This window comes from Delphinus delphis, chromosome 14, assembly GCF_949987515.2.
Source record: "Delphinus delphis chromosome 14, mDelDel1.2, whole genome shotgun sequence".
Classification (NCBI taxonomy): domain Eukaryota; kingdom Metazoa; phylum Chordata; class Mammalia; order Artiodactyla; family Delphinidae; genus Delphinus; species Delphinus delphis.
The window spans coordinates 2,809,116-2,834,922 of record NC_082696.1 but is presented as its reverse complement, the minus strand read 5'-3'; the positions used below and the strand labels follow the sequence as shown (position 1 = coordinate 2,834,922).

At 49.4% G+C, this 25,807-nt stretch overlaps 1 protein-coding gene across 2 annotated transcripts in view; it reads right to left on the bottom strand.

The window, feature by feature from the left end:
• The window catches only part of RPS6KA2 (ribosomal protein S6 kinase A2), a 159,437-nt gene extending 144,707 nt beyond the window's left edge, over positions 1–14,730 (bottom strand). For both annotated transcript variants that reach the window (XM_060029654.1, XM_060029653.1), the window contains exon 1: positions 14,425–14,730. In XM_060029654.1, coding sequence (XP_059885637.1) covers positions 14,425–14,523 — 99 coding nt within the window. In that variant the 5' untranslated portion in view covers positions 14,524–14,730. The remainder of the gene's footprint in view (positions 1–14,424) is intronic.
• Between the last annotated feature and the right edge of the window lie 11,077 nt (positions 14,731–25,807).

Here is a 25,807-nt window from a genome sequence, read left to right as displayed (position 1 = left end):
TGGTCTCAGAAAGCTCCCAGGCTCCACGCCTCCTTGTTCCTCCACAGCCGATGAGCAAAGGTCCCAAGTTACATCCCATTTTGACTGTCTTGGACCGCACACTCAACTCTGAGCTAATCACCGTGGCCAGGAAAACGCCACATGCAGTGTGTGCACTCATACACACACACACACGCATATAGTTAAAAACATATGTACATAAAAACTTGAATATTTATAGAGAGCTGATCATTTTAATCTCCAGGTTGTCAAAGTGAATATTTCAAACTTGTCTTTGCTGAGAAAGAAAACTTGTATTATTTAGTTTTCAAATGGTTCAGACCCCTTCACCTTAAAACCTATAAAGTGCATGAAAGACCTATTGGCTGGAAAAATAATAGTCATTTTAATCCTGATTTTGTCTCTACTTTTTTTCTCCCAGATGGAAGAGCTCTGGGAGTGAGAGTATCTGTCACTACTTCAGTGGCAGATGTGTGTCTTGGAAACATGAAATGCACCTGAACGGTAATTACGGATAACCATGTCTTTTCAGACACAAAGGTGAGTTGCTGATGCTGACATAAGACTGTAAAAGAGTGACATTCATAGAATACGCTGGTTACGAAGAATTCGGGAAGCGAAACAAACCCTTGTAAGTTGCCATTCTGGATTCTTTCATCACAGACATTGTAAAAACTCTTAAAATCAGTCCTGTGGGCTCCTAAGAAAAGTTTTCCACTGTTGTGTGCATGACAGTACAGTACCTTCCTACATTTCCATAAAGCTTTACATCGTTTTCAAAACTCATCTTGCCCCACCAGTGGGCCAGGGATGTCCCCGCTGGGCTGGGGGGAAGGCACAAACGTGGATCTCGAGAGGGGGTGGGGGGCTGCGCACGGGCAGCCAGTCACCTAGTACAAGCATCTGCTGAGAGCAGGGCCACCTTGCTCTCCCCACCTGCTGCATTTGCTAACTGCAGGAGAGACACTGTGAATTCACGAAGCATATGACTTTGTGCCCAAGGTCCCTTTCCAAATCCTGTTTGCTTTTTCCTCCAGTTTCTCTTTGCTGTTCCAGCCCTGGATGCCAGGCTCTGCCCACTCGTCTCAGGGAGGGCTTGGGGCGGCAGGAGGGATGTCTTCGGCTGTCCCCCAAGAAGGGCCTGGAGATTCCCGGTCCTGTCCTGCCGTGTCCACCAGGTATGACATAAGCAAGGAATCCGCGACTCCAGTATTTCTGGTACCTCGGCCATCTGCTCCCTACCAGCGCATTGGCGGAATCCCGAATCCTAGCTCCTCTCACATGCTTCTGGGTCCCCTACAGGAATGCAGCCTTCACCCCAGGTTCATGTTCTGGAACTTCCCACGCCTTGTGCCTCAGCTACAAACAGGGCAAGGGCACCAGAGTGAGGAGCTCTGTCTAGGATCCCTGCTGGCTGCTCGCTGACCCTTCCCTCCTGCCTGTGTCTAACCCTATGACTCTAATTTAGCCAGAAACAACTTCGGGGAGGCCACAGGTGACACTCCATCTATTACCGGCCTAGGCGTGTGCTGCTCTCATGCTCGGGGGGTGAGGGCGGCCAGACTCTACAGTTTGCATGTAATTGCTTCCCACATTCTGGTGTTTTGCCCTAAGCGGCCGCCTCAAATCTCCTCAATGTCAGTCCCGCTCCTCCTCAATGCATCTGCCTTTCTGTGTCTGTCCCGCCTGTCTCTGCTCCCTCATGGCCTCTGCTGCTGGCTTCTCCGTTTCTTTCACTCATCCTCCCCCTCCTCTTCCCTTCCCTGTTCCCCCGCTTCTCTCTCCTCCAGTCCCACTCCTCTATTACCTTTCAAAACTAAGTAGCAGTTTGGTGTTATCAGGGCTCAGAGAGAAGGCTTAGCCACAGGGAATGGAGCCGTCCATTTGTAGTAAATTTTCAGAACCCTTCCTTATATTTCAAGCCTTTAGTGAAAAGCATGCACCTGAATTTTCTAGGTTGGAAGGGAAGTTTGATTTAGTAGTCAGGAAAAAGTCCAGTCCTGAAATGTGAGTGCCTCTGCCTGGAACCCTTCACTTTAAGTGGCATTTGTAACTTTTTACTAATGCTTCTGATGTTGTATTTAATAAGCCCCCTGACTGCAGCATGTCTGGCTGCCGCTGGTATGCAGGACCCGAGACTGGTGTGCGGGACCATGAGGCCGGCGTGCCGGTCCCTGAGACTGGTGTGCGGGGCCCAGTGACGGGCGTGCAGGACCATGAGGCCAGCGTGCGGGACCCTGAGGCCGGCGTGCGGGTCCCTGAGGCTGGTGTACAGACTAGAAGCTGTGCTGCAGGAAGCTAGGACTGAGTGTCGTAAACAGATTGCAGTGTAATGGGAAACATGGAGTTGTTTTTTTTTTAACTAAGCGCCCGCCGGGGCCCGTGGACAGGCCATTCCATCTATTCCTGGCTAGATCCCTGCAGGCAGGTATTGTACCAATTTTCAAGGGAGGAAACTGAGCCTCAGAAAGGGTTAGCTGGCCACCTGCCCAAGTCACACAAGTACTAAGTGGCTGAGCAGCGACAGACACGTGGGGTCTCCTCTGACCCCACCGGCCGCTTGTGTCACAGGCAGGAACAACCTAGCTGGCTGTGGTGCAGGTCAGGGTGAGGGGTGAAGCCAAGGCGGGAGAAATAACCACACGGCACTGGCGAAGGCTAACCCCCTGCACAGCCAGCGACCAGCAAGGCACCCCTGTTTCCTGAGCGGGATCGGCTCAGCCACACTCCCCACGGGGTGGGTGGAGCTCCTGCTCAGGGCTGGGGGCTGCTCGGGGCCGGAGACGCCAGGAAGACAAACTGGACCCTGGGCTTTTGGGCACCTGCTCCCGGGGCCCCCGGAGGCCGGCCGGCCTTGTCTTGCTCCTGCCTCGGCCTGGGCCACACGCCCAGGACGGCGGAGCGGAGCACAGCCATCGGCCCGCCAGGTACAGGGTTTGGGGGGCCGCAGGTGGGGCACGCCAGGGCCTTCCTACAGGGGCGCAGGCTCACGTGCTCCGTGGGCTGCGAGCCTAGGTGTGGCGCTGGGAGCAGAGGGCGCCCAGCTGGCCGCTGTGTCCCTAAGGAAGGGGCCCGACGTCCCACGCACAGAGGGAATCCTTCAGAGAACCGGGCTCCTCCTGAGAGGAGGGCACTCCACTCCCTCTCCAGGGCACAGTCGTGGGCTGGTAGGCTTTAAATTGAAATCGCGCATCACAAAACTCAACGTTAGGAAGTCAAAAGCTTTTAAATTTGACTAGAAATTGCTTCAAGATGTCATAAAAGCCATCTTCCTGGAATTAACCCTATTCCTCTGTAAGCACCGGCTTTTAAAATAAAAGCCCCATTGACTTTTAGCGTTTTTCAGTTTTTAAAAATTGCTAGTATTCAAACATTTTGAAATTTCTGAATTTGCTTTTAAAATGTTGACAGTTTTCACCCTTCGAAGATATTTTACTGAAAATTTTTTAAGTGAGGAAAATGATTTCTTTGGTTTTTCCATACTTTTTCCTGCAGGTGACACTCTCTCAGCTATACTGTGAATGTAGATGAGACATTCGTTCTATGGAAGCTTTTAAATGCCAAACAGCAGACTTGCAGCTTGTGAGCTGCGCATGTGGGCCTACCTCAAGCGGGCGTGAGCTTTTGTAATGGCTTCTTAGTTACTTCACTTCTACAGAGGTTTTAGTTCGCCACAACTAGTCTTAGGTCAAGGCCATTTCTTTCTACTTTTTAACCCTCTAAACGCAAGTCCTACAGATAATCGCCAGGCACACGGTGAATGTTGAGTTAATACCTAAGACGGAAGTTCCGAAAAGACCTCCACAGACTTCTCACGCGTTGACCCAGAAGGCGCACACCACAGAGAACACGCGCGCGGGACACAGCAAGGCAAGGGTCCCGACAGCCATCCACAGCTGTCCCTGGACACAGAGCCACCGGAGCCGAGCCTGACGTGTCCCAGACCAGCCACAAGCTGGCTAAAGAAGGTTTCGTGCAAATTCACACACAGCAACGAGGCGAGGCTCGGAGCTCGCGCAGAGGTGCGGGCGGTGTCCACACGGAGGATGCCCTCAGAGAGGACAGGGGTATCTCCCCAACGGCGGAGGCAGCGCGCAGCTCCCGGACCCGGCCTGGCCCCGCGGGATGGTCTGTGATTCAGTGAACTTCCTTAAACCCAGAACTTGACGGAAATGGGTGACACAGCCCAAGCCACCGGGAGGAACTCTTCTAGTGGCTTCTCTGCCCAGCACCCTCCTCTGGAGATGGGGTGTGATGAACACGAACCGCCCTGGCAGGCTCCGACTCTGGCAGCGGGCTCCATGCCACCCTGGGCCACACGGCAATGAGTACTCCTCCCCAATTCCCACAGATCCCCCCTGTCCAAATCCAAGTGCCGCAGGCCAGAATCTTCGGAAGAAAGTGATGGCCCTGAACCTAAGCCACGGGTCAGCTCAGAGCCAAGGGGGAGGCTGGGAATGGAAGCAGGTGGATGGGTGTGGGCTGCCACGTGCCCGAGTGGCAGGCGTCACAGGAGGGAGGGCGTGGAGGGGCGGCCGCAGATGGAACGGGCTGGGTGGAGGGAAGGACGGGTCTCACGGAGGGGGACAGGGGCTCTGCGAGCTCACTCAGCGGGGTGGGAAGTGGAGGCATTGGCAAATGTCCGTCCCCCCGCTGAGCATAAACCCCATCCTCGTGCACATACACAACAACTACAGCCGGTTCATTCTGACAAATCAGTCTCACTTCCTCACACCCACTGCTGGAGTTCCACTGCGGCGAACCTCAACAACGAGTCAAAGAAGAAAGTGGGACACGCTGATGGAGGCGTAAGACGGGGCTCTAAGTACCCCAGCTGTCCTGCACGCCAACCCTTCACAGATGGGCTTCAGCGTCTTCTGACCAGGTTCAACATTTTTATTCACATCTCTGTCGGGGTGGATTCTGCAAAGTCTTAATTGAGTCACACATCAAAATTCATGCCTTCAGGGGCTTCCCTGGTGGCGCAGTGGTTAAGAATCTGCCTGCCCAAGCAGGGGACACGGGTTCGAGCCCTGGTCCGGGGAGATCCCACATGCCGGGGAGCAACTAAGCCCGTGCACCACAACTACTGAGCCTGCGCTCTAGAGCCCACGAGCCACAACTACTGAGCCCACGAGCCACAACTACTGAGCTCACGTGCCACAACTACTGAAGCCCGCGCGCCTAGAGCCTGTGCTCCGCAGCAAGAGAAGCCACCACAACAAGAAGCCTGCGCACCGCAACGAAGAGTAGCCCCCACTCAATGCAACTAGAGAAAGCCCGCGCGCAGCAACGAAGACAACACAGCCAAAAAGTAAATAAATATATAAATAAATTTATTTTTTAAAAAAAGAGAGAGAATGAAGAAGGGGAATCCTATTAAGAATATAAGTATATATAAAAAAAATTCACGCCTTCTCTATTTTGCTGAGATCTAGAAATACAAAAGTCACGCCCAACCTCACGCTGCTTCTTGGGGTTTTCTGGGGTGAAGGCAGGGAGCAGTAATCGCTACCTTGTTCCAGCAGCCCATCTGCCCTGTTCCCTAACCTGATTACAAACTAAGCAGGATGCAAGAAGCCGAAGGTGATCTAAAAGGAAGTGCTCCTTTCTGGTTTTTCTGTTTTTTTTTCCTTTACTTTATCTTCAAAGTCAACCAAACAGTGTCACTGTAGCAAGTCAAAAGGCAAGGGTGTCTGTCCCCTGTGGCCCCCTTGCACGCTCAGCTTCGGGGTCTCGGGGCACACAGAGCCCGCCCAGCCGCCCAGCTCTTGCAGCTCCTCTCTGCCGCTGCCCCCCACCTGCACCCCCAGCCTCCCTCCCGCCAAGGCTCTCCAGAGCACCTTCTCCGATCTGCGTTCTACTCACTTTTCAGAATAAGAAGCTTTCTTAATTTTTCATTCTTAGAAAGTCCACACTATATTTTGATTGTCCACACTATATTTTGCACGTTAAATATATATTTGGAGGTTAATATTATATCTAATATAATATTATATTAGATAATATAACTAACTTTCCTTAGCCGTGGAAAGTTGGCAATTATCCTGGGCCAAAAGTGTTAAAATTGGGACCTGAATGAGCGATTTCCTAGGTAGTCACTAGAGCATTTCCACCGTAGGCATTCCAAAAGAGAGTCTTTCAAAGTAAATCCCTCCATCCCTTTTCCTTAAAGATCTGACCGCACGTTTTAAGGAGTAAAAGCCACCTCGGGCAGCCTGGTGTGGCCTGGGTGTCCTGACTCAAAGAATGTCACGGCCTATGTTGACTGCACAGACACGTCAGAGAGGTCCCGGACTCGAGGTCTGGCTAATATCCACCCGAAAACCCCAAGACTGATGATACGGCACACAAATCACCCCAGCGTGTGAGGCAGATTTTTCAGAACTTTTCAGTCTTATTCAGAACCTTCTTTTCTTGGGCAACAGGAGGAAACATGCAGGCCAACAAAGTAAACACTCCTCTGATTTGTGTTTTTGAATCTTATTAATTTAACGTAGGAGAGTAGACCAGCCAAAAGAAAAAGCAGTTCTTCTCCCTAAGAAGCCAGGTCATTTCTACCAGTTCCTCAGCCCCTGGCTACAGGGCTGACACAGGAACAGCATGAACCTCTCTGCTTTACAAGAGCTGCTGTTTCCATGAATTATGTTTAAAGTGACAGCAACATGGATGAGAGCGTCACTCCCAGGAAGCTCAGCGTAGCTACAACCTAGGAAAGCTAGCTCCGTGGTGACAGTACTAACTTGAAACAGATGAGTCCTCAGAAGCGTGAGGGCGAGGAGGCTGGCAGAGGAGGAAAAGCCTTCTTCCCCCAGAACGTAGTACAAACCCCTTTCCAGACGGGGTCCAATCAAAGCCAGCTTATTTGTGTGACATCACAGAATGCCAAGGGCGAACTCTTCCCTGACCAGGCGCATTTCACCTTCTAAGCATTTAATAACCTGAGGACACAGCATTATCACGGGGCAATCCCTGTTTTGTAGCTGAGGAGACAGGAGCTCAAAAGCATGAAGTGGCCTGGTGGGGCTGACAGCAGAAGAGGGAAGTGTCCAGGGCCAGGAGAACGGCAGATCCGGGCACATCCAGTGGAGGGAGCGTGGGAGCCCCGGGCCGGGGAAGGGGGCCCAATGCAGGGCGAGGGGGAAAGCACCTCTGCCTGGCCCACGGGGACAGAATCTTGGGGCTCTTAGGGGGAGGGCGGCCTGCAGACCCTAGGGACCTTTGCAAACCAAAGCTCATGGAGAAAGATAGGCTGCTGTTTGCTGGTCGGAATCAAGTAGGGCTCTCTGATCAGTGGTGTTCCTGGGACCCCCGTTAAGAGATCTCAAGGAACACACGCAAATTACTACTAATAATAGGTACTGCTCGAGAAAAATTATTCTGGCACTTGTTAAAGATGGTGAGGAAGACTTTATTCAAGGGACCACTGCAGCGGGGCTTGCCGCAGGGGTAAGAGATGGAGCTCGGACCCCACACAAGAAGGACATGTGGGGATCTGTAGCAAGGGGCAGGTGCGGGGCGGTGGAGGAGGGCAGTTCCTTCTAAACTGAGCTGAAGGCAGGTCAGGGTCATCTCATCGCACCTGGGGATGTGGGGATGGGGAACTGGACCAGATATAGAGGGTGATCAAAGGCCGAGGATGGATCGGGGTGCTCTCTAAATCAACTCAGCAGAATTCTTGCTAAACCGGGTTTTGCAGGCCCAGCAAGGATGACAGAGAAGCCCAAGGTCCGGCCGAGGCGAAAAGAGGGGCCGGGGAGCCGGGCTAAAGTTTGAGGGAGGAGAGCTTTGTCAGTGCACATCTCGGTGGTTCCAAACACTGGCTCTTGCCCACTTGGTGATCAACCATGGTGATGCGGCCACTGCAGTCACCCCCATAGCCCGGGGGGCAGGTTCCCAGGTTTAAGCGTAGCTGCACCGCCATTACGTCTCCTTAGCCAACGCATCAGCAGGAAAGGCTTCCTACACAGCTGCAAATCAGATACGATGAACGATATTTTATACTGAATACATTTGTGTCTGAGCCATTTGCTTGATTAAATCACACTGTAGCTTAACAGACTATTTGTTGATAATTCCTACTTGAGTTTAATTTAATAGCTTTTACCAGTGAAAATATATCAGCAAACATATGACGCTGGGGGAAAAATACAACACAACAGAACCCAGCGTCACTGGAAATAAAGGCAGAGCATTCTAGAGAATGCTTTTAGTGCTGCACCGGCTTCACTTACTTAACAAGCACAGAAGCTTGGACCAAAGATGAAGAGCATTTCTGGCTAAACTGCTCGTTACCAACTGGATTTCATACAGAACAAGCTCACCCCCAGTCTCCCTCCATTTGGAAGGAGCGCTCCCCACTGGAGCCCTGCATTGACTGATCCCCGGCTCACAGGCTCACTCTTCACCTCCTGCCCAAGCCCCTGCTCTCTCCCTGCCTCAGGGTTCCGATGCCTCCTACCCACTTATAAACTTGACACATCTAGGAAATCGCCCACCCAGCATGCAAGAAACAGAGCGAAATCCTGGGGAAGCAGCAAGTCAGATGATGTGGACATCAGATATTCCAGTTTTCACTCAGTGTGATTTCAGTTTATTCCTGTACTTCGGAATGCATGAAAAATATACATGAAGAGTCTTTGCTGCATCGGGGTGTGTGGTGGAAGACTCTCAGAATGAACAGGTCAAAGAGGTGGAGAGAAAAAAGGGTGAATCTATGAAACAGACTCACAGACAGAACAGACTTGTGGTTGCCAAGGGGGAAGGGGTGAGGGAGGGATGGACTGGGAGTTTGCGATTAGCAGATGCAAACGATTATATATAGAATGGATAAACAACGAAGTCCAACTGCAGAGCACAGGGAACTATATTCAATATCCTGGGATAAACCATAATGGAAAAGAACATGAAAAAGAATGTATATATGTGTATAACTGAATCACTCTGCTGTACAGCAGAAATTAACACAACAATGTAAATCAACTATACTTGAATAAAATATTTTTTTAAAAAAAGTATGGGCTTCCCTGGTGGCGCAGTTGTTGGGAGTCCGCCTGCCGATGCAGGGGACACGGGTTCGTGCCCCGGTCCGGGAGGATCCCACATGCCGCGGAGCGGCTGCGCCCGTGAGCCATGGTCGCTGAGCCTGCGCGTCCGGAGCCTGTGCTCCGCAACGGGAGAGGCCACAGCGGTGAGAGGCCCGCATACCGCGAAAAAAAAAAGGGGGGGTGGAGTAATATTTTGGGTTGTCTTTTCACATATTTTTGAATAAGAAACAGTACTTTGGGGAGTTTTCTTGGATGTTAAGGAGAGAAAAGTATGTAATGAAATTGCAAAGATAAGGCAGACCACCAATAAGGAATTAAGTCTAGTGTCTTCAAAACAGAACAAAGCATAAATAGGCAAAACAATAAGCAAGTTAAGTATTCACTAAAATGGACTATTTCTCGTGGTCTTCTCTGACTTTTTGGTGCTGTTATTGCTATCCAAAAGCCCAGCAAAATCAGGATTAACACAGAATTTCTTTGGGTGCATTTACTGAAATTACCTGTAAATTATTTTTAATTAGAAATGGTTTTCCTGGAAACCTCCCAATATCAAGAAGTTACCAGTGAAGGACCAAGAATAAGCTTGAATGTTTAACTTTCCAGGAAGTTTTCTTTCTTTTTCTTTTTTTCATGACCGGAGCCAACACGGCTCTATTTGCTAAGAGTCCCTTAACATTTAATTTATTAGGATACCATGCTTCCTTTAAAAAGGGGTAAGCAATTAAAATATACTCATGTGTGCACATGTTCACACAGATAATGCCTGATTATCTGTGAGCGTTGGAAATCGGAACAGATTGACAATTGATGTAATCAGACCACTGAACTCCAATGATGCCAATAATTTCACAGGACTTACACCCTACATAGCGGGCTTCCATTTACGTGTCTGCCTCTCTCTCTCACTAGATGTTAAGTTCACTGAGGGCAGGGATCAGACCTTTATATCTCAACTGCTTTGCACAATGCACATGGTATACACTAAAAAGTCTGAGTGTGTAGATAATTGAGCTAATAGATGAAATTCTTCTCCACTCAACAGTTTACCACTATCAATACCCCAGAGAGAGGACTTGTCTTTTATCCTTCTCACTCACCCGCAACTGTCTTTCAGTAAAAATGTCAAAACCAGATGAAATGATAGGTAAACAAAGAGAACCAACTTCCCGTCTTTGGTGATAACCTCAAGCAAAATAAGCGTTCCCTAAATGAACCGACACTGAGTACTGATACGTTTAGCAGGTTGGTAGATAAATGAACCGACACTGAGTATTGATACGTTTAGCAGATTGGTAGATAAATCTTACCCCGAGTAAACAATATCACTTTTCACTAACTGAAACCCAATATTTCCTCCCAAGCCTTTCCTGGCCAACCTCTCTCAACCTTCCCCAGCCCCAAGGCTAGGCTCTGGAGTTGGCTCACACTTTGGAGGTTTTCCCGGGCTACTGAAGGCTGAGTAGGCGGGCTTCCTTCCCAAAGCTCTGCGAAGTCAGGACATTGACGCTGGGGCAGGTCCTGACTCTAGAAGCAGCCTGAGCTCTGGGTGCCGCGGCTCCAGGACCTGCACTGTAATGCATTCTCGGATCCCAGGGTGACAGGCAAGATAAGGAAAAGGACTATCACCATCCCAGCCAGATGACAGACTGGGGCTGTCATCTTAGCAAATGGGGCCAGTCCTATCGAATGAAACAGGCTGGAATCCAGCCTGGGAGGATTGATCTCTGCCTATTCTTCCCCAAGGCACTCAGCAAGGGCGCCTCAACGATTAATTAATTACCAGGCTGGGAGACAGCACGAGCCATGGGCTCCGCAGGCCGTTGGGGCAACCTCAGCTTCAGACAGAACCAGCAGACGCTGAACAACATGAAAAATATCAGTGAACCCGGGAAATATTTTATCAATATCCACAGCCAACAATGACTGATTATTGATTTTATCACCCAGACTCCGCATTAAGCCTTTACATATGGTGGCTCAGACCCCTCATACTAACCCCGAGAGACAGGAACTACTACCATCCCCATTTCACAGTGGAGAAAACTGAGGCTTAGGGAGCTTAAGGAACTGCCCTGCTGTGAGAGGTAAAAGTGAGAATCCAATTTCAGTAAACCTGATGCAAAGCCCCAATTCACCTGGAACTTTCTAACTTCCAGGAAAGGTTTTCTAGAGCAACTTTAGGTTACGAAGCACATTCCAAAATAGCCCCTAGAGTCGTTTTCTTTTAAAGCTTGTAACAGCCTTCATTCAGGCATCATCTAATACTTGGTAAACGCCAATAACCACGCAACCTGAAATGGCTAAAATTAATAATAAACAGTACATGCTCTTAGAGTAACGAACTCCCTGTCAAACATTTTAGGAGCATAAGCAAGTCATTTTGCTTCCCTGGGCCCCATTTTCTCATCTATGAATGAAATGGACAGTTAGATGAGGCAATGGTTACACCTTCTAGAGGTACTATGGCTCTCAGGCAATGTTGTCAATGACCTGATATCAGAGCTTTCTCGGGAGTGAGGGTCTGGCAGACGCTGAGCCCTGAAACCATTCTAGGCCATGCGCATAGAAATCTGTGCAAGACATCCAAGTTGCCTTTAGAAACCCCCAGAATCATCCTTGTCAGAGTCCAAGATCTAGCCGTCTCAGCTGCTGCAATGCTGATACACTGTAAAAACATTTAAGCTGTAATTCATAAACTGATTCCAAATCTGATCAAACAACCTGGCTTCTCTGGTGGTTAGAGTTGACCAAATGCTGAGTTCTAGATCGGAGAGTCAAGTCAAATTTAAAAGCGAGTGTGAAACACTAGGCCTCTCCCTAAAAGCCTTTTTGACAAAGATGATACTGTTTCAACCTTAAAGTAAGTACTATTACTTTCCTGTTAATATCACTAGATTTTGAATGTAAAGAAAACAAAAATTTTCAAAGTCTCTGTGTATATTTTAAAATATAAATTTCACAGAAAGAGTTTAAAAATAACCACGATTCTTTTTACAAAATGAGTTATCTTTTTCATTAGTCCAAACAGAGGACTACATACATATCCCTGTTAAGTACTTTATATGTCCTACTTCTCAACCTCAAATTATTGACAAACCTGCCTCCTAATTTTCACAATGTTTGGTGAGTTCTTCTCGGTCTATAATCTGCTCTGACTATACAAACGAATAGACAGGCTTCTTTGGGAAATGATGGAAGGTAGCCGGGCAGGAACATGGAATTTACTGGACTGAAGCACTGGTCAGTCAGTCACTGATTCGATCCCCCACTAGGTGGGGGCACCATGAGGCCAGCGCTGCTCCGTCTTATATTTTTTGGACCTACAATGCCCAGAAAAGAGCTGCACACATAGGAGGTTCTCAGTAAACACTTGCAGAGTGAATTAGTTGTTCGGTTTTCAGCATGATTCTCAGGTTTTGTTCTCAGGGTTTTTCCTCCCTAGCAGTAGAATGAGGAGAGTAACACACGTCTACCTGGATTTTCACAAGTATCAACTGCAAGCAGCTGCTGAGAGCATCTGCAAAGAACAGAGCACTGTTATCAGTGCTGGGCATCTTTATCAGACCTTCTGTCCAGCCCCCAGCACAAGCACCTGGGTCAGACAAGTGCTCACTGACCACATGCTGACAGACTACATTTCTTCCTCGTCCGTCGGCTTGACCTTCTGCATAGCTGATGGTTTATTTATAGTTTTATTTTGTATACAGAAATTTTATTTTCACATTGAAGCAACACTGTTTCTAAGCAACACTTGGTTCCTATTATATATATTTTTTGAGGCACTTCCACAACCCGGTTCTCCTTGCCGAACCAGAACACCAGAGGTGAGTATATCGTGCCGAGAGGACTCCTGACTCCACAGCTTTGCCAGTGTTTATGCCCCTCTTCTTAAACGACTCCGGGACTTTACTGCCTCGCCTTGACAAGGACAATAAATGGAAGGAGACAAGGCGCTGAATAATAAACTTGGCATTCCGATGAATAAAGACATACTAGGTATAAAGGTGAATACTTCCTGAGTTTCTATTCTTGTCCACTTTCGTTTTTTGAGTGCCTGAGACCCAGGAAAATGACTTATCTCAATGAACTTATGCTTCATCTCTGTCAGCATGAGGTTTAAAGCAAGCCCTCCTCCACAATTTAATGAATAGTTGTATTTGTTTGAAAGATATGTTTTACCCTCAGAAACCTAACCTAGTTCTTAAAATTCTGATTTAGTGATATCATAACAGAAACTTTTTAAACAAGTAATTCCCTGTTGCTTTCATGTCTATTCCTGAGCTTTCCCTAAAGCCCTCTTAATTGTTGCAGAACCCATGCCTGTATCTAATATCATGGCAGCCAGGACAAAGAAACTCAAGATGAAAAATGTGACATTGTTCCAATTGATTTGACTTCGTTAGAAAAAAACACATCAAAACCTCCATAGGTGCCAGCCTTGTGGCACAGGCGAGAGCAATGTCAAAAGAAATCTCTAGGCTGTGTCATCACCTCCCACCCCCTCCCCCCAAACCCCACAATGTCTTTTTCTGTTTTTTTTTTTACTTAAACATGCTTCACAGTTAGGTCATCTATAGATTCAACCATGTACTCTGGACACTGGGATGAAGAGAATAAGATGTGATTTGTGAAATACAAAACACATTAGAGAACCGTCCACAGATGACTTGGAAACCTGAACATGACATGATGCAGGACCCGAGAAAAGGACACTATTTTCAGGGTCCTCTGGCTTTCGGGACGAATCTATATCAAACCCCGAGCTGCAGAGATATTGCATCAGGCACTTTACTACTGAGCACCGTTTCAGACTGATCCAAGTAAATTGTGTTGCTGCCTTTTTTTAAAGAAAAAAAAATCCCTTTTTGTCAATTCTACACTGATTTCAAATACACGAACAATCTACACTACATGGTAGTATTTGTGTGGCTCTGGGTCAAGGCAAAATAAACCCGATCAACACCAGCCTAGGGTGGGGCTAGGCAGGTTCTGTACTTGGGACTTCTGAGGTGCCACAGCGAGCGACACGGGCTGAAAAGCCCTCCCCACCCGGAGCACCCCTGTGGGCACCCAGGGTGACTACCCCAAACCCTGCGCAGAGCGTGTAACAAAATTAGTTAGAAATTCAATGGGGGCAAAGTTTAGTCCCTGTTGAGGACCCGAGGACCGGTCCAGTTATCAGTAAGTCCCAACAATAACGTTCGGTTTTAGGAAAACCGGACCAGCTTTCAACTTTAACTCCCTGACATGGATCTCAGGGTGACCGTGCATGTGACAATAGGAAAGGGCTCGGGATGTATGGCCCCAAAACCCGCAGCATCCTCCAGGGCGCGGCGGGGACCTGGGTACCTGCGCGCTCAGAGGCTAGGGCATTTACCTCGAGTCGGCTAAGACTGGAGCTCTTGGAGCGCGACTTCTTGCGCAGGTACACGGAGAAGAACCTGCGCACGGTGAACTTCTTCATGCTCAGCTCCATCGCCCGGCGCCCAGCCGCGAGGAGCAGCAGGGCCGGAGGACGCGCATCCCCGGCGCATCCCAGGCGCGCGGGGTTAGGTCCGTCTGCGGGCGCGAGCGGTCGGGAAGCCCGGCGCAGCGGCCATCGGCACGGGGCGCGGGCTGCGGGCACAAAGGGCAGGCCGAGCCGGCCACGGCGGCCGGGGGCCCAGCGCTCCCTCCTCCTCCTCCTGCCTGCGAGGACCAGCCCCAGGCAGCCCCGCCCCGCCCCGCCCCCAGCCACTACTGCCAATCAGCACCTGCCGCCCCGCCCGGCCCTCCGCCACTACCGCCAATCAGAGTCCGCCGCCCCAGGCTCTCCCTCCCCCTCCCTCTCCCCCTCCTCCTCCTCCTCCTCCTCCTCAGGCCCAGGGAGGAGCCGGCCCCCGCCACTACCGCCAATCAGAGCCCGCCGGCGCGCCCAGCCACGCCCACCTCCTCCTTCTCAGCCACTACCACCAATCAGCGCCCACCGCCCTACAGCCCCAGGCTCTCACTTCTCCTCCCCACCCCACCCCCTCCACCCCCGCCTCCAAGTACTCGCTCTCTGCGGCTCTGCCCCGCCCACCGCCCCCTCCACCAATCAGCGCCCTCGGAGGCGCATGCCTGATGAGCCCGAGGAGGACTGCTGCGCCGCGCGGGGAGGGCGGTGAGGCAGCTCAGCTGCGCCTGTCGCTTGCTCTCTGTTCTACTTCGTTGGCCTGTTGGGCTTTTTTCTAGCTTGGGGTGTCATGTTTTCTTTTCTTAAAGCACCCATATACAGACTTTGGAATCATGCTCTTCTGTGCCGTACAAAACTTTAATTGCTGATTAGCAAACACTTCTAGAACCTGGAACAAAAGGGTGGAGGGGTGCACCATGAGCCTGCACACGTGCGCTCTGCACCTCTCCTCGCCCCTTGGCCCCTGCGGCCCTCTTCTTGAGCCCGTCCCCGCGGCCCAGGCGCCCGGCCTGGGGGTCCGCCAGTCCTTGCCCGGGTGATGAAAGGATCCCCACACAGCCCGGGACGCCGGCAGCCAGCTGGGGAAGCCTCCCAGGGCAGTGTTTGGAGAACAAAGACACATCCGTTCTCCATGACCTCCGACTCCATGTATAGAAAATTATCCAAACGGATGACTTATCAGGGCCTAAACACAGAGTGTCCTGAGTCAGGGCTCTCAGAAACCAGCTGCAGGGCTGCAGGGGATTTGCCTTAAAGGGGAACACCCTTTGTTTTTCTTTTTTTCCTAGAAATGCTCACCAGAGGGCTGTAGGCAGTTCCAGATTTGTGAGCTTAGGACTCTGTGCAGCCTTTTGTTTTCCTCTTGTGCACTGTCCACGTATTTTTATGTTTAAAACAGGGCCAAACAATCTCATTAGCATACTGCCACCAGCCCCTGAAAAGTCCAGAAGCATTCTTGCACCCGCTGCTGTGTGCCAAGTACCGCTTTGCTAGGCAGATTGTGAAAAATCTACATGTCATATCATCCCTCGGCTTAATCAAAGGTCGCATTAATACTTGTGTCAGGCTATCTTTGCTGAAGTGTGTAAAGGCAGCGGATGCTCCCAGATAAGAACTGGTCAGTTCGTGCTGCATCTGGGTCAAGAGGTGAGGTCAGATAGTCTCCCTGGGGTTCAGTGGTGGTAAGAGTGCAGTTTAGCATCACGATGCTGGCACTGCCACTTCCTTAACTGATGAGCTTCAGCACACTTGCATGTTCTGTGTTCCCACCGTGCATCCCTAAGATGAAAATATGCCCCAAACCGGTTCCTGCTTCCCACAAGGATTCTTCTGCTGGAGGGCCACTATCCCCACGCTGGGAATGAGCTTCCTACCACCCTGGGTCTCCCGCCACCACCACTCAGGTATCCCAGCTCTAAGCAAACAAAGACACGCCAGGGCTGTGCCACGTTGCTTCTCTGGAAAAGACAGCAGCTGACGGACATCAGACATCGGGCTGGTCACCTGCTCCGAGAATGAGGAAGAAGCCGGCTGTGGGTAGATGGTACAACTAGTCAGAGACAGGAGTATGGTTTGTCAGTGATGCTAGCTCAGGGGCACCCTGCACAGAGCAATAGCCTTGGGGCAGGCTTGTGTATTACCAACAAGAGCATTTTGAGACTTCCCTGGTGGTCCAGTGGTTAAGACTCCACACTCCCAGTGCAGGGGGCCTGGGTTTGATCCCTGGTCAGGGAACTAGATCCCGCATGCTGCAACTAAGAGCCCATATGCTGCAACGAAGACCCGGTGCAGCCAAATAAGTAAATAAATAATTTTTTTTTTTTTTAAAGAGCATTTTGACCTGGTGTAACAGGACTGGGAAGGCAGGGTCTTATGGGACATCCACAATCCCTCACAGCTGAGTGCTACAAAATGGCTCTGCTGAACTTGGACATCTCAAAAGAAAAGAAAAAGCAGCTTCCATATTTCAACTAAGAAATTCATTTCATTGCTAGAACACGTCTGTTTGCCCTTCTGCCAGTAAAGCAGAGGTATATCAAAGTCTCTGGCAATCATTTACCACCAAACCCTCCAGACCACCAAATCTGGGGTAGGTATCAGGGCCCACTTTAACTTGGGTCCAAATGATCCCTAGCAAATTTTGGGAAAGAAAAAGTGAGCTTAATAAAGGCTGGGCTGGTGCCCAGATGATGGGGGGGGAAGCTTGGAGAGAAGACCAAAAGCTCAGCAGACACCTGATCATCTTGGGTTTCTCCCCGACTTAAGCACGATCGGTCTGGGACTGAATTCCATGGCTAATGCTGCCTCCAAGAGAGGACCAGACTGGCTGGTGTGCTTTCGATTCAGTTGAACACACGATTATGAAGCTCCTCTGAGCACCTGGCCCAGTGCTTGGCCCAGGGGAAACGGACGTGATTATGACGCGGCTCCTGACCTCCAGAAGTTCACGGCCGTGTGTTAGAGAAGGAAAGTGAATAGGCAAATCGGATGCAGGTTTTACATAATGTGAAAGAAACGTGTAAGAAAATGCTACAAGAACAGAGATAAATGAGGAGCGAATCCTAACTGGAGAAGCCGAGGAGGCGGCATTTGGGGTGAGCTCCGCGGACAAGGACGCGGGTCCTGGACAGACAGAGGGGACGCGGTCCCCAGCTGCGGAAGAACAGGATTATTGAGAACTTGGAACAAACAGAATTTCATGATTGATGAACGGAAAGTAAAGTTCCTACCAAGTCCCCGATACACAAGAGGTTAATGATTTCAGAATTCCAAGGATGATAACCGACAGCCTTCCAAAGCCCTGGAGCTGCCCCTTCTCTGAGAACACAGGACGCCCTGGGCAGGAAGGGGAGGGAGGCTTTCGTCAGCAAGGTGACTGGCAAAATCTGTGCCGTTCCGCCTTCCCTTCCCTCCACCCAAAGGACCTTCCGGGGTTGGGGGGATGCCCCTCCTTTATTTCAAGCCCCGCCATGACAGCTGTGAGGTGCTGGGGCCTGGCTTCTAAAGGAGGGAGCAGGGCGGCCATGGCCCCGGGGAGGCACCAGGAGGGACTGCTCACGGAGTGGCCTGCGTTCCCAGAGCTTGTGGGGAAAAGGATATACCAATGTCTCCGACAGATGAGACGTGGCCGTGCAGGAGACGGGCACGTTTGGAGGTCCCTGAGGCCCTGCCCGGCACCAGGCCCAAGGCTGAGGGAAGAATTCTAAGTAACCCCCAAAATGAAAGGCGCTGTCCTGTAAGTGGGCTGCAGCTGGGGAGGGAGGTCACGGGGGGAGGGTCTCCAGCCACAATAACCTTGGAAGAAGACGAGACAGGTGACCATGAGAGAAGGGGTCAGCTGGGCCAGGAGCAGTCTAAGTACGTCTCCATCTCTCCTCTCCTCCCGCTCTGACCCTGAAAAGGATGCTGCAGGCTTCCAGTGTGATGGAAATTCACGCTGGGCAAAGAGAATGTCTGAGTTTGATCAGTCCTAGGACTGGAAACACTAACTTCCTGATCAAGTTTAAAACCTAAAGTGAATGCAGTTGTCTCTTGTTCAAGAAAGGGAAGGAAAGCCGTCGAAATTGCCAGGGTCCTTTCACTGTCCACTCTTCCGACAAAGAGTGGAAGGTGTGTGACGATCCAAGCACACGCCAGGTTTGTGCAACAAACCAGTTACGATGGAAGTGGTCAGTGCGGAGTCGAGAATGCCGTCCAGGGTTGCACCTGGAGATTCAAATTTAACCCTCAAGGGCCACAGAGGTCAGACGCCCAGCCACGCAGGGTGGGGTGGCAGAGAAGGGAAAGAGCACAGCCAGCCCTGACACAGGCCTGTGGACCTAATTCACTTTCCATGTAACCAAAAACAACAACGAAAACTCAAGTTGAGAACTTAAAGTGGTCTCAGCTGGTTCTGAGCCCAGGTGCCCAGCAGAAACACACAGAAATGCTCTCTAGAGAAATCCACATTAAACCCAGGATTCAAAGAATTCCTCGCACACAGTTACCAGGAGCACAAGCTCACAGCCACTGAACGCACAGTTCACAAGGACACGGGGTATCGGCAAAGGCAGCAAGACAACCGACTACAGAATCAGACGCGTGGACTTCAGCTGCTGGACTTAGCAGACGTCGAATGGAAAATTATCAAATCTAACATGTTTTAAGGAAATAAAAGGAAGAAATGAAAATGTGATGAACAAACAAGAGACTGTAAAAATGAATAAAATACTTCTGGAAATGAAACGATGTAGTCCTGGACACGGAACAGATGTAGCTGAACGTAAATGTCCTCTTTGTTAAAGAGCAAATGCGATATAGCTGTGGCTCGGGGAGCGATATCTAAAAACGTACAGTGGTAAGAAGCATCGCATCGTGGAATGTACGTCAGAAAGTGAAACATCTTGAATTAAATTTCTACCCACTGTTCCGATTATGACTTCACCTTTGCCAAAATCCTCCGAGCCTTTAGAACTGGGGGTGACTTTGTCAAGGGGACATTTGGCAATGTCTGGAGACATTTGGGGTTGTCACAACTAGGGGTGACAGGAAGGATGCTGCTGGCATCTAGTGGGCAGAGGCCGGGGACGCTGATGAATGTCCACAGTGCCCAGGACATCCCCACCAAGAACGATCCCATCCAAAACGCGTCAGCGCTGAGGTCCAGAAAGCCCACACTGTGTGATGAAGGGGGAGCGGGGGAGGGGAGGGGGGAGGGGAGAAACCTGTCTACTTCCCTCACAAGGTTGTCACCTACAAAACTGGCAACTCCACACAGTAAACCAGTATGAGGAAGTGCTCTGTAAACTGTAAAGTGCTCAACAAACATGCTACTTGTTAAAATCCTGGAGTTTCACACAGAAAAAATCAATGACACGCCTGGGAAAGGAGTAGACCCCCCTTTTCTAGAATTTTAACCTGAACGCTCTCTCCGTTAAACTCTATTGTCCTGTGCAGGGCACGGCCAGCCACCCCACCGCCTGAACCAGAAGATGAGGAATAGCCACTCTGTCACTCCTTCATTCCGTATGTGTAACGACCCAGACTTGTGACACTTTCTAAGTAGCGTTCCTGTCTCCCTTCCTTTCAGCCCCGCATCAGTAACCATTGGTGCAGGAATACAGTAACTCCTGGCTCAACGCTGCCCCCACCCCCGCCCCGCCCCGGCAACCCGTCTGCAGTCCCACTACCAAAGCAATCTGTTTCGAAGCAAACAGCACGCCATAGCTCCAGCGTCTGCAGGAATGAAGTGTGACCCCAGAGCCAGGAGGCCGTGTTCTCCTCCATCACGGCGCCCTGTCCTCCTGGGCCCACTGCGCGGACACTGCGCGTCCAGCCTCCACTGCGCTGTGGCCACTGCCTGGACGTCCTTCCCACCCGCTTTCCCACCTTCTTCAAGATTCACTATTGTTGCTGGGAAGCCTAATGGAATCCCCGCACCCGCAGGCTGTGCTAGGGAGTCCTCCCCTGGGGTCCTTGTTTTACTTACTACGCTGGGTTACGACTCCTGGCTTCTGCGTGTCTCTTACCCACCTGGAAGCACCCGGGTTGGCCACTGTCTAGAGCAAGCACTCTGTGCGTGCTGGCTTAAAGGGATTCTGTTATGACTGTTATCAGGGATTTGTTGGTTATGAAGATCTGGGCCTACATTATTATTCCATCTCTGTAACACACTGGAAACTCTATGAAACAGACACAGTGAACCCCATCTTATGAGGTGGAGAAACTGAGGCCCAGGGAGGTGAACCAACCGTCTAAACTGACACAACAAGAGAAGAATTCAGACAAGGTCTGCATATCCAGGACCTCACAGATTCACAGTGTATCAAGCAATAGTGGCTGGGCACCAAAAGAAAGCACTAGAAGGAGTGGCAACCAAGGGGTGACAGGCTGGGGTCCTCATTTCCCTAGACAACTGCACTTGCCCAGGAAATGCCACTGGGGCCAAGGGTCTGCCGTCAGAGCATCTCACAGACAGAAGTGCAGGTGGCAGCCGCCAGTGGCTCCATTATGGCCTTGGGGACAGGCAGCGTGAGTGCCTCTGGCAGCAGAATGCTGTGCTCTGGGAGCAGAAAGCCTAGGTTTCCTTGTGAAAACTTAGTTTACTCAGGATGCAGCGGAGGGACGCCAAGGTGAGGCGTCTGACTACGCGTCCGTGCCGCGGTAGGACACTTGAAAACATTAATGCCGGGGCTCTCACTTGGTCTTTTCTAATGATCAGTGTTTTAAAGGGGGGAGGGGCAAAACCCCACAGTCTGTCGCGGGAGGCGACAGCGTCCGTAGGACTTCCGGGTTTGAGCTTCACTATTGTTCACATGTTGTTACAGGTTGGGTTGTGTCCCCTCTAAAAGCACGTTAGAACCCTGACCCCCAGGACCTCAGAATGTGGCCTTATTTGAAAATAGGGTCATTGCAGACACAGTAAGATGAGGTCACGCTGGAGTGGGGTGGGCATAATCCAGTGAGACTGGTGTCCTCGTACGAAGGCCACATGAAGGCAGACAGTGGAGGAGGCCACGTGCACGGAGGCAGAGAAGGGAGAGATGCAGCCGTGGCCGGAAGCTAGAAGAGGCAGGAAAGATTCCCTACAGGTTTCAGAGGACCAGCGGCCCCCTGATGCCTTGATCTTGGACTTGTGGCCTTCAGAGGACCAGCGGCCCCCTGATGCCTTGATCTTGGACTTGTGGCCTTCAGAGGACCAGCGGCCCCCTGATGCCTTGATCTTGGACTTGTGGCCTTCAGAGGACCAGCGGCCCCCTGATGCCTTGATCTTGGACTTGTGGCCTTCAGAATGATGAGACGATACAGTTCTGTTGTTTTAAGACACCCTGTTGGTGGGGCTTTGTGTTGGCAGCCCTTTGTTGTGGACACGAACACACTTCTCATCCCACAAATGTGCAGGGAACCTTCATGACAAAGACGGTCAGTAGGAAGGCTCACGACTGAACGGAGAATCTGGAATAACAGCATGTGAGGAAACTGACCTGTGAACAGAGAAATAAGGGCTTTTTCTTGTCAACCTGAGCCTATACATAAATTAGAGAGGAACTTTAAAAGGAAGGGAGTTAGCCGGAAAGAGGAAACAGGTTACAACTATAGCAGGAAGGATTTTTGCAACTTAAAAAGAAAAAAAAAAAAAAGACCTCTTATAATAGAAAAGTCTCTCAAGACCTGGAATTGGGTACAAAGGAGAATGTGAAATCCTTGCCAAAATTTTTTTTAGCAGGAAATGTTCATCTTTTAAAAAATATTTCATAGACATCTACAGCCTTTCAGGCACTAGATATTTATTTTAGGGATGGGAACTAGATAAGCACATTAAAAAATACTCAGGGACACTAAAAACAAAACCATAGGGGTTTAGGCTCCATGGCGTGTAGTGTCCTGTGGTCCATCCCTCAACATCCTCATGAGAAGGCCACAGGACCAGGCTGGGGCAGGGTGAGGGCATTCTTGGCAATACAGCGGGTTACGTATGTAGAGGCAGATTTCCTGAGATACGTAAAACAAAGGGAAAATCCTCTCTTTTTTTTAAAGCACGGAGGAGCCAATAGTAAGTGGGGGAAAACAAACTTAGACAAAGGATGAGCATGAGAAGATGTTCTCCAAAGGTAAGCAGCATTCTGAGCAACATTTGTCCTGTAGCCAGTGTCAATCCCTGTGATCGAGACCCAGGTCTTATCAGGCTCTGGGGAATGGGCGGGTTGGGGGAGAACTGGAGAAAGCCTGGGGCCCATGTGCAGGGTAGGAGGGCAGGTCAGACCCGCCCTGAAAGTCAGGACCCTGGTGGGGCAGAGCCTAAGGTAGGCTGGGAAATTCTCTCCCTGCAGGAGGAGAGTTGCTTATGCAGGTGTGAGCGCTGGAAAGAGAGATTCTCCTTTGATGTTTCTGTGGCTCCTCTTCATGCTAGTGGAGGCCAAAATTCACACCCTGAAAAACTCCAAGCCACATATTTACTTTTTTTTTTCCGTTTTCTTTTTTGCGGTACACGGGCCTCTCACTGCTGTGGCCTGTCCCGTTGCAGAGCACAGGCTCCGGACGCGCAGACTCAGCGGCCATGGCTCACGGGCCCAGCCGCTCCGCGGCATGTGGGATCTTCCCGGACCGGGGCACAAACCCGCATCCCCTGCATCGGCAGGTGGACTCTCAACCACTTCGCCACCAGGGAAGCCCAACTTTTTAAACATCCCAGCTTATAGCAGCCCGAGGGCCACATGGAAGCAAATGTCAGTACTCTGGAGGGGTCTCAAAGTTTAACCACAGAGAAAATTATCAGGAATATGGGCTCACGATCATGAATTGCTAAATACACGAGGAGGTAAGCCACCGGGAGCAAACAGTGAGTAGAAACAGCAAGTTGCAGAATCAGACGCGTGAAGACTGCATTTGCTTAATATGTTTAAAGCCCAAAAAGGGGGCCTGAAGACATTACAAGGAAATTAGAGGTTATAAAATGGTCCAGCAGATTTGTAAACAAAAGTAGAACTTTAAAAGTAAAATCGTGGGCTTCCCTGGTGGCGCAGTGGTTGAAAGTCCGCCTGTTGATGCAGGGGACGTGGGTTCGTGCCCCGGTCCGGGAGGATCCCACATGCCGCGGAGCGGCTGGGCCCGTGAGCCATGGCTGCTGAGCCTGCGCATCCGGAGCCTGTGCTCCTCAACGGGAGAGGCCACAGCGGTGAGAGGCCCGCGTACCGCAAAAAATAATAATAGTAATAAATAAATAAATAAAATCGTAATGATGTAAATTTTAAAATAGGTAGATTAAATAGCACTTTAGACAAAGTCCAAGAAAGAGCTGATAAAGGAAAAGTTAGATCTGCTGAAATTTGACAGAATGCAAACCAGAAAGACACTTCCAGATCAAGAACCTGAGAAAGTTCACTACCAATGAAAACATATGGGGAGAGCTAAACGCTCATGGACTGCATAAAAAGAAATAAAAATCAAGTTAGAAATGAAACCTTGATTGAAAAACCAGCATATGCATAAGGAGGGTGATCAGAGTTACAATCTTCTAACGTCCTTGTATTTTTTCTGGAAGTCAATAAAGATGCAGATTACTTTTAGACTAAGTTAAATATACATGCTAAAATTTCTAGAGCAACCAATGAAAAAGCAGAAATTCACTGTGTACAGTTGTCCATTGGTATCCATGGGGAACTGGTTCCAAACCCCCTCGGACACCAAAACCTGCAGATGCTCAATCCCTTACGTAAAATGCTGTCGCACCATCGGTGGATCCAAGCTTGGCTGAATCCACAGATGCTGAATCTGCAGATATGGGAGAGCGGACTGGGATTCTTAAATTAATAGAGACAAAAGTATAGAGCAAGAAAATATTCCGGAAGTAGACAAGAAAGAAGGGAAAAAAGAAATTCAGAAAAAGGAGGATAAGTGGAAAACACAAGCTGCTGGGAGTGGCAACCACCAGGGGCAAGCGTGTCTCTGCATTCGTCACCCATTCATGCCGAGTGTGTGAGGAACATACTGCACACTGAGCATTCTTAACCCATTTCTCAGGCTTGTGTCTGCAGCGAGCAACTCTGCAGGATGAGGGAGCATTTTCCTCCAGGACAAAGAACAGGCTTGCTTACCCCTTGCTATAAACACAAGGTCCCCAAGCTCAGTGTTCCTCGCCTGGGATGCAGGTTCACTGTGAGCATAGCATCCATCTGCTTCCCCTTCACTGCACCCTGAGTGCTGGGGGGCAAAGAAAACCAATGCAAACATGGTACTCATGTCACTAGACTGGTAAGGTCCCTTCTCCCTGATCCTGGAAGCTTATGTCTTCTTGCAACACCCATAAAACAGGAACATGCTAATTGTTAGTTTGAAAGTAAGGCAAAGTCAGATCCTACACCTTACACAAACTAACAGCATAGGAACAAATAAAAATATATCAAAAATTACAATCAGTGTGAGTGGGCTAAACTCTCCAGTTCAAAGACAAACAGTGCCAAACTGGTTTAAAATGAATTTAGTTATAGAGGCATTTCTAAAATAAGAGACACAGAAGATCTGAAATAAAATAAAAGAATGGAAAAGATGTATCACGCAAATACTAATGAGAGGAGAGCTGATGAAGCAATATAAATGCAATACAAATTACACAACAAGCATTTGAAGATATCAAAAACTCACTACATATTGATGAAGTTTAAATTCACCAGGAAGATAACAATATTTCCAAACTCATATGCCCCAGATAATAAAGTTTCAAAATATATTAATCAAAAATTGACATAATCAAGAGGAGAAATTGACAGATCCATTATCGTTTGGGGAAATATCCAACACATCTCGCAATAAACGATACATCATGCAGAGGAACAAAAATCAGTAAATAGTTGAATAATTAAACAATACATTTAAGAAAGTTGACGTAAAGAATATGTATATATATCCAACCACTTTAGATTGTGCATTCTTTCCAAGTTCATATGAAATATTCACAAAAAGTTGACCATGTTTAATCTAGGCACAACTATCTAGACTATCTAAACAACAATCTCACAAGTAATTGTTGCCATGTAGACTGATTTTTCTTACCACACCACAAGGATCACTTTTATGTCATTATTAATAACCCATATGATTGGAAAAATTTTAAGTACAATTTTAATAGGATTCCCTCTATCAGAGGCTTTAAGAAACAGCCATAATGTTTTGACACAAATCTCAAGCTTATTTCCAGATCAGTGCCTTGGGCTGCCTTTCTTTCCCTACAAACCCAAGCAGGGCGGCCAGTCGCACCCAAATCTATGGAAACAGCCTAATGTCAAGAACTGAACCGACCTCAGCCCTTCCGACTCATCTCTCCACACTCTTCTCCTGCTCCCGGGCTCCA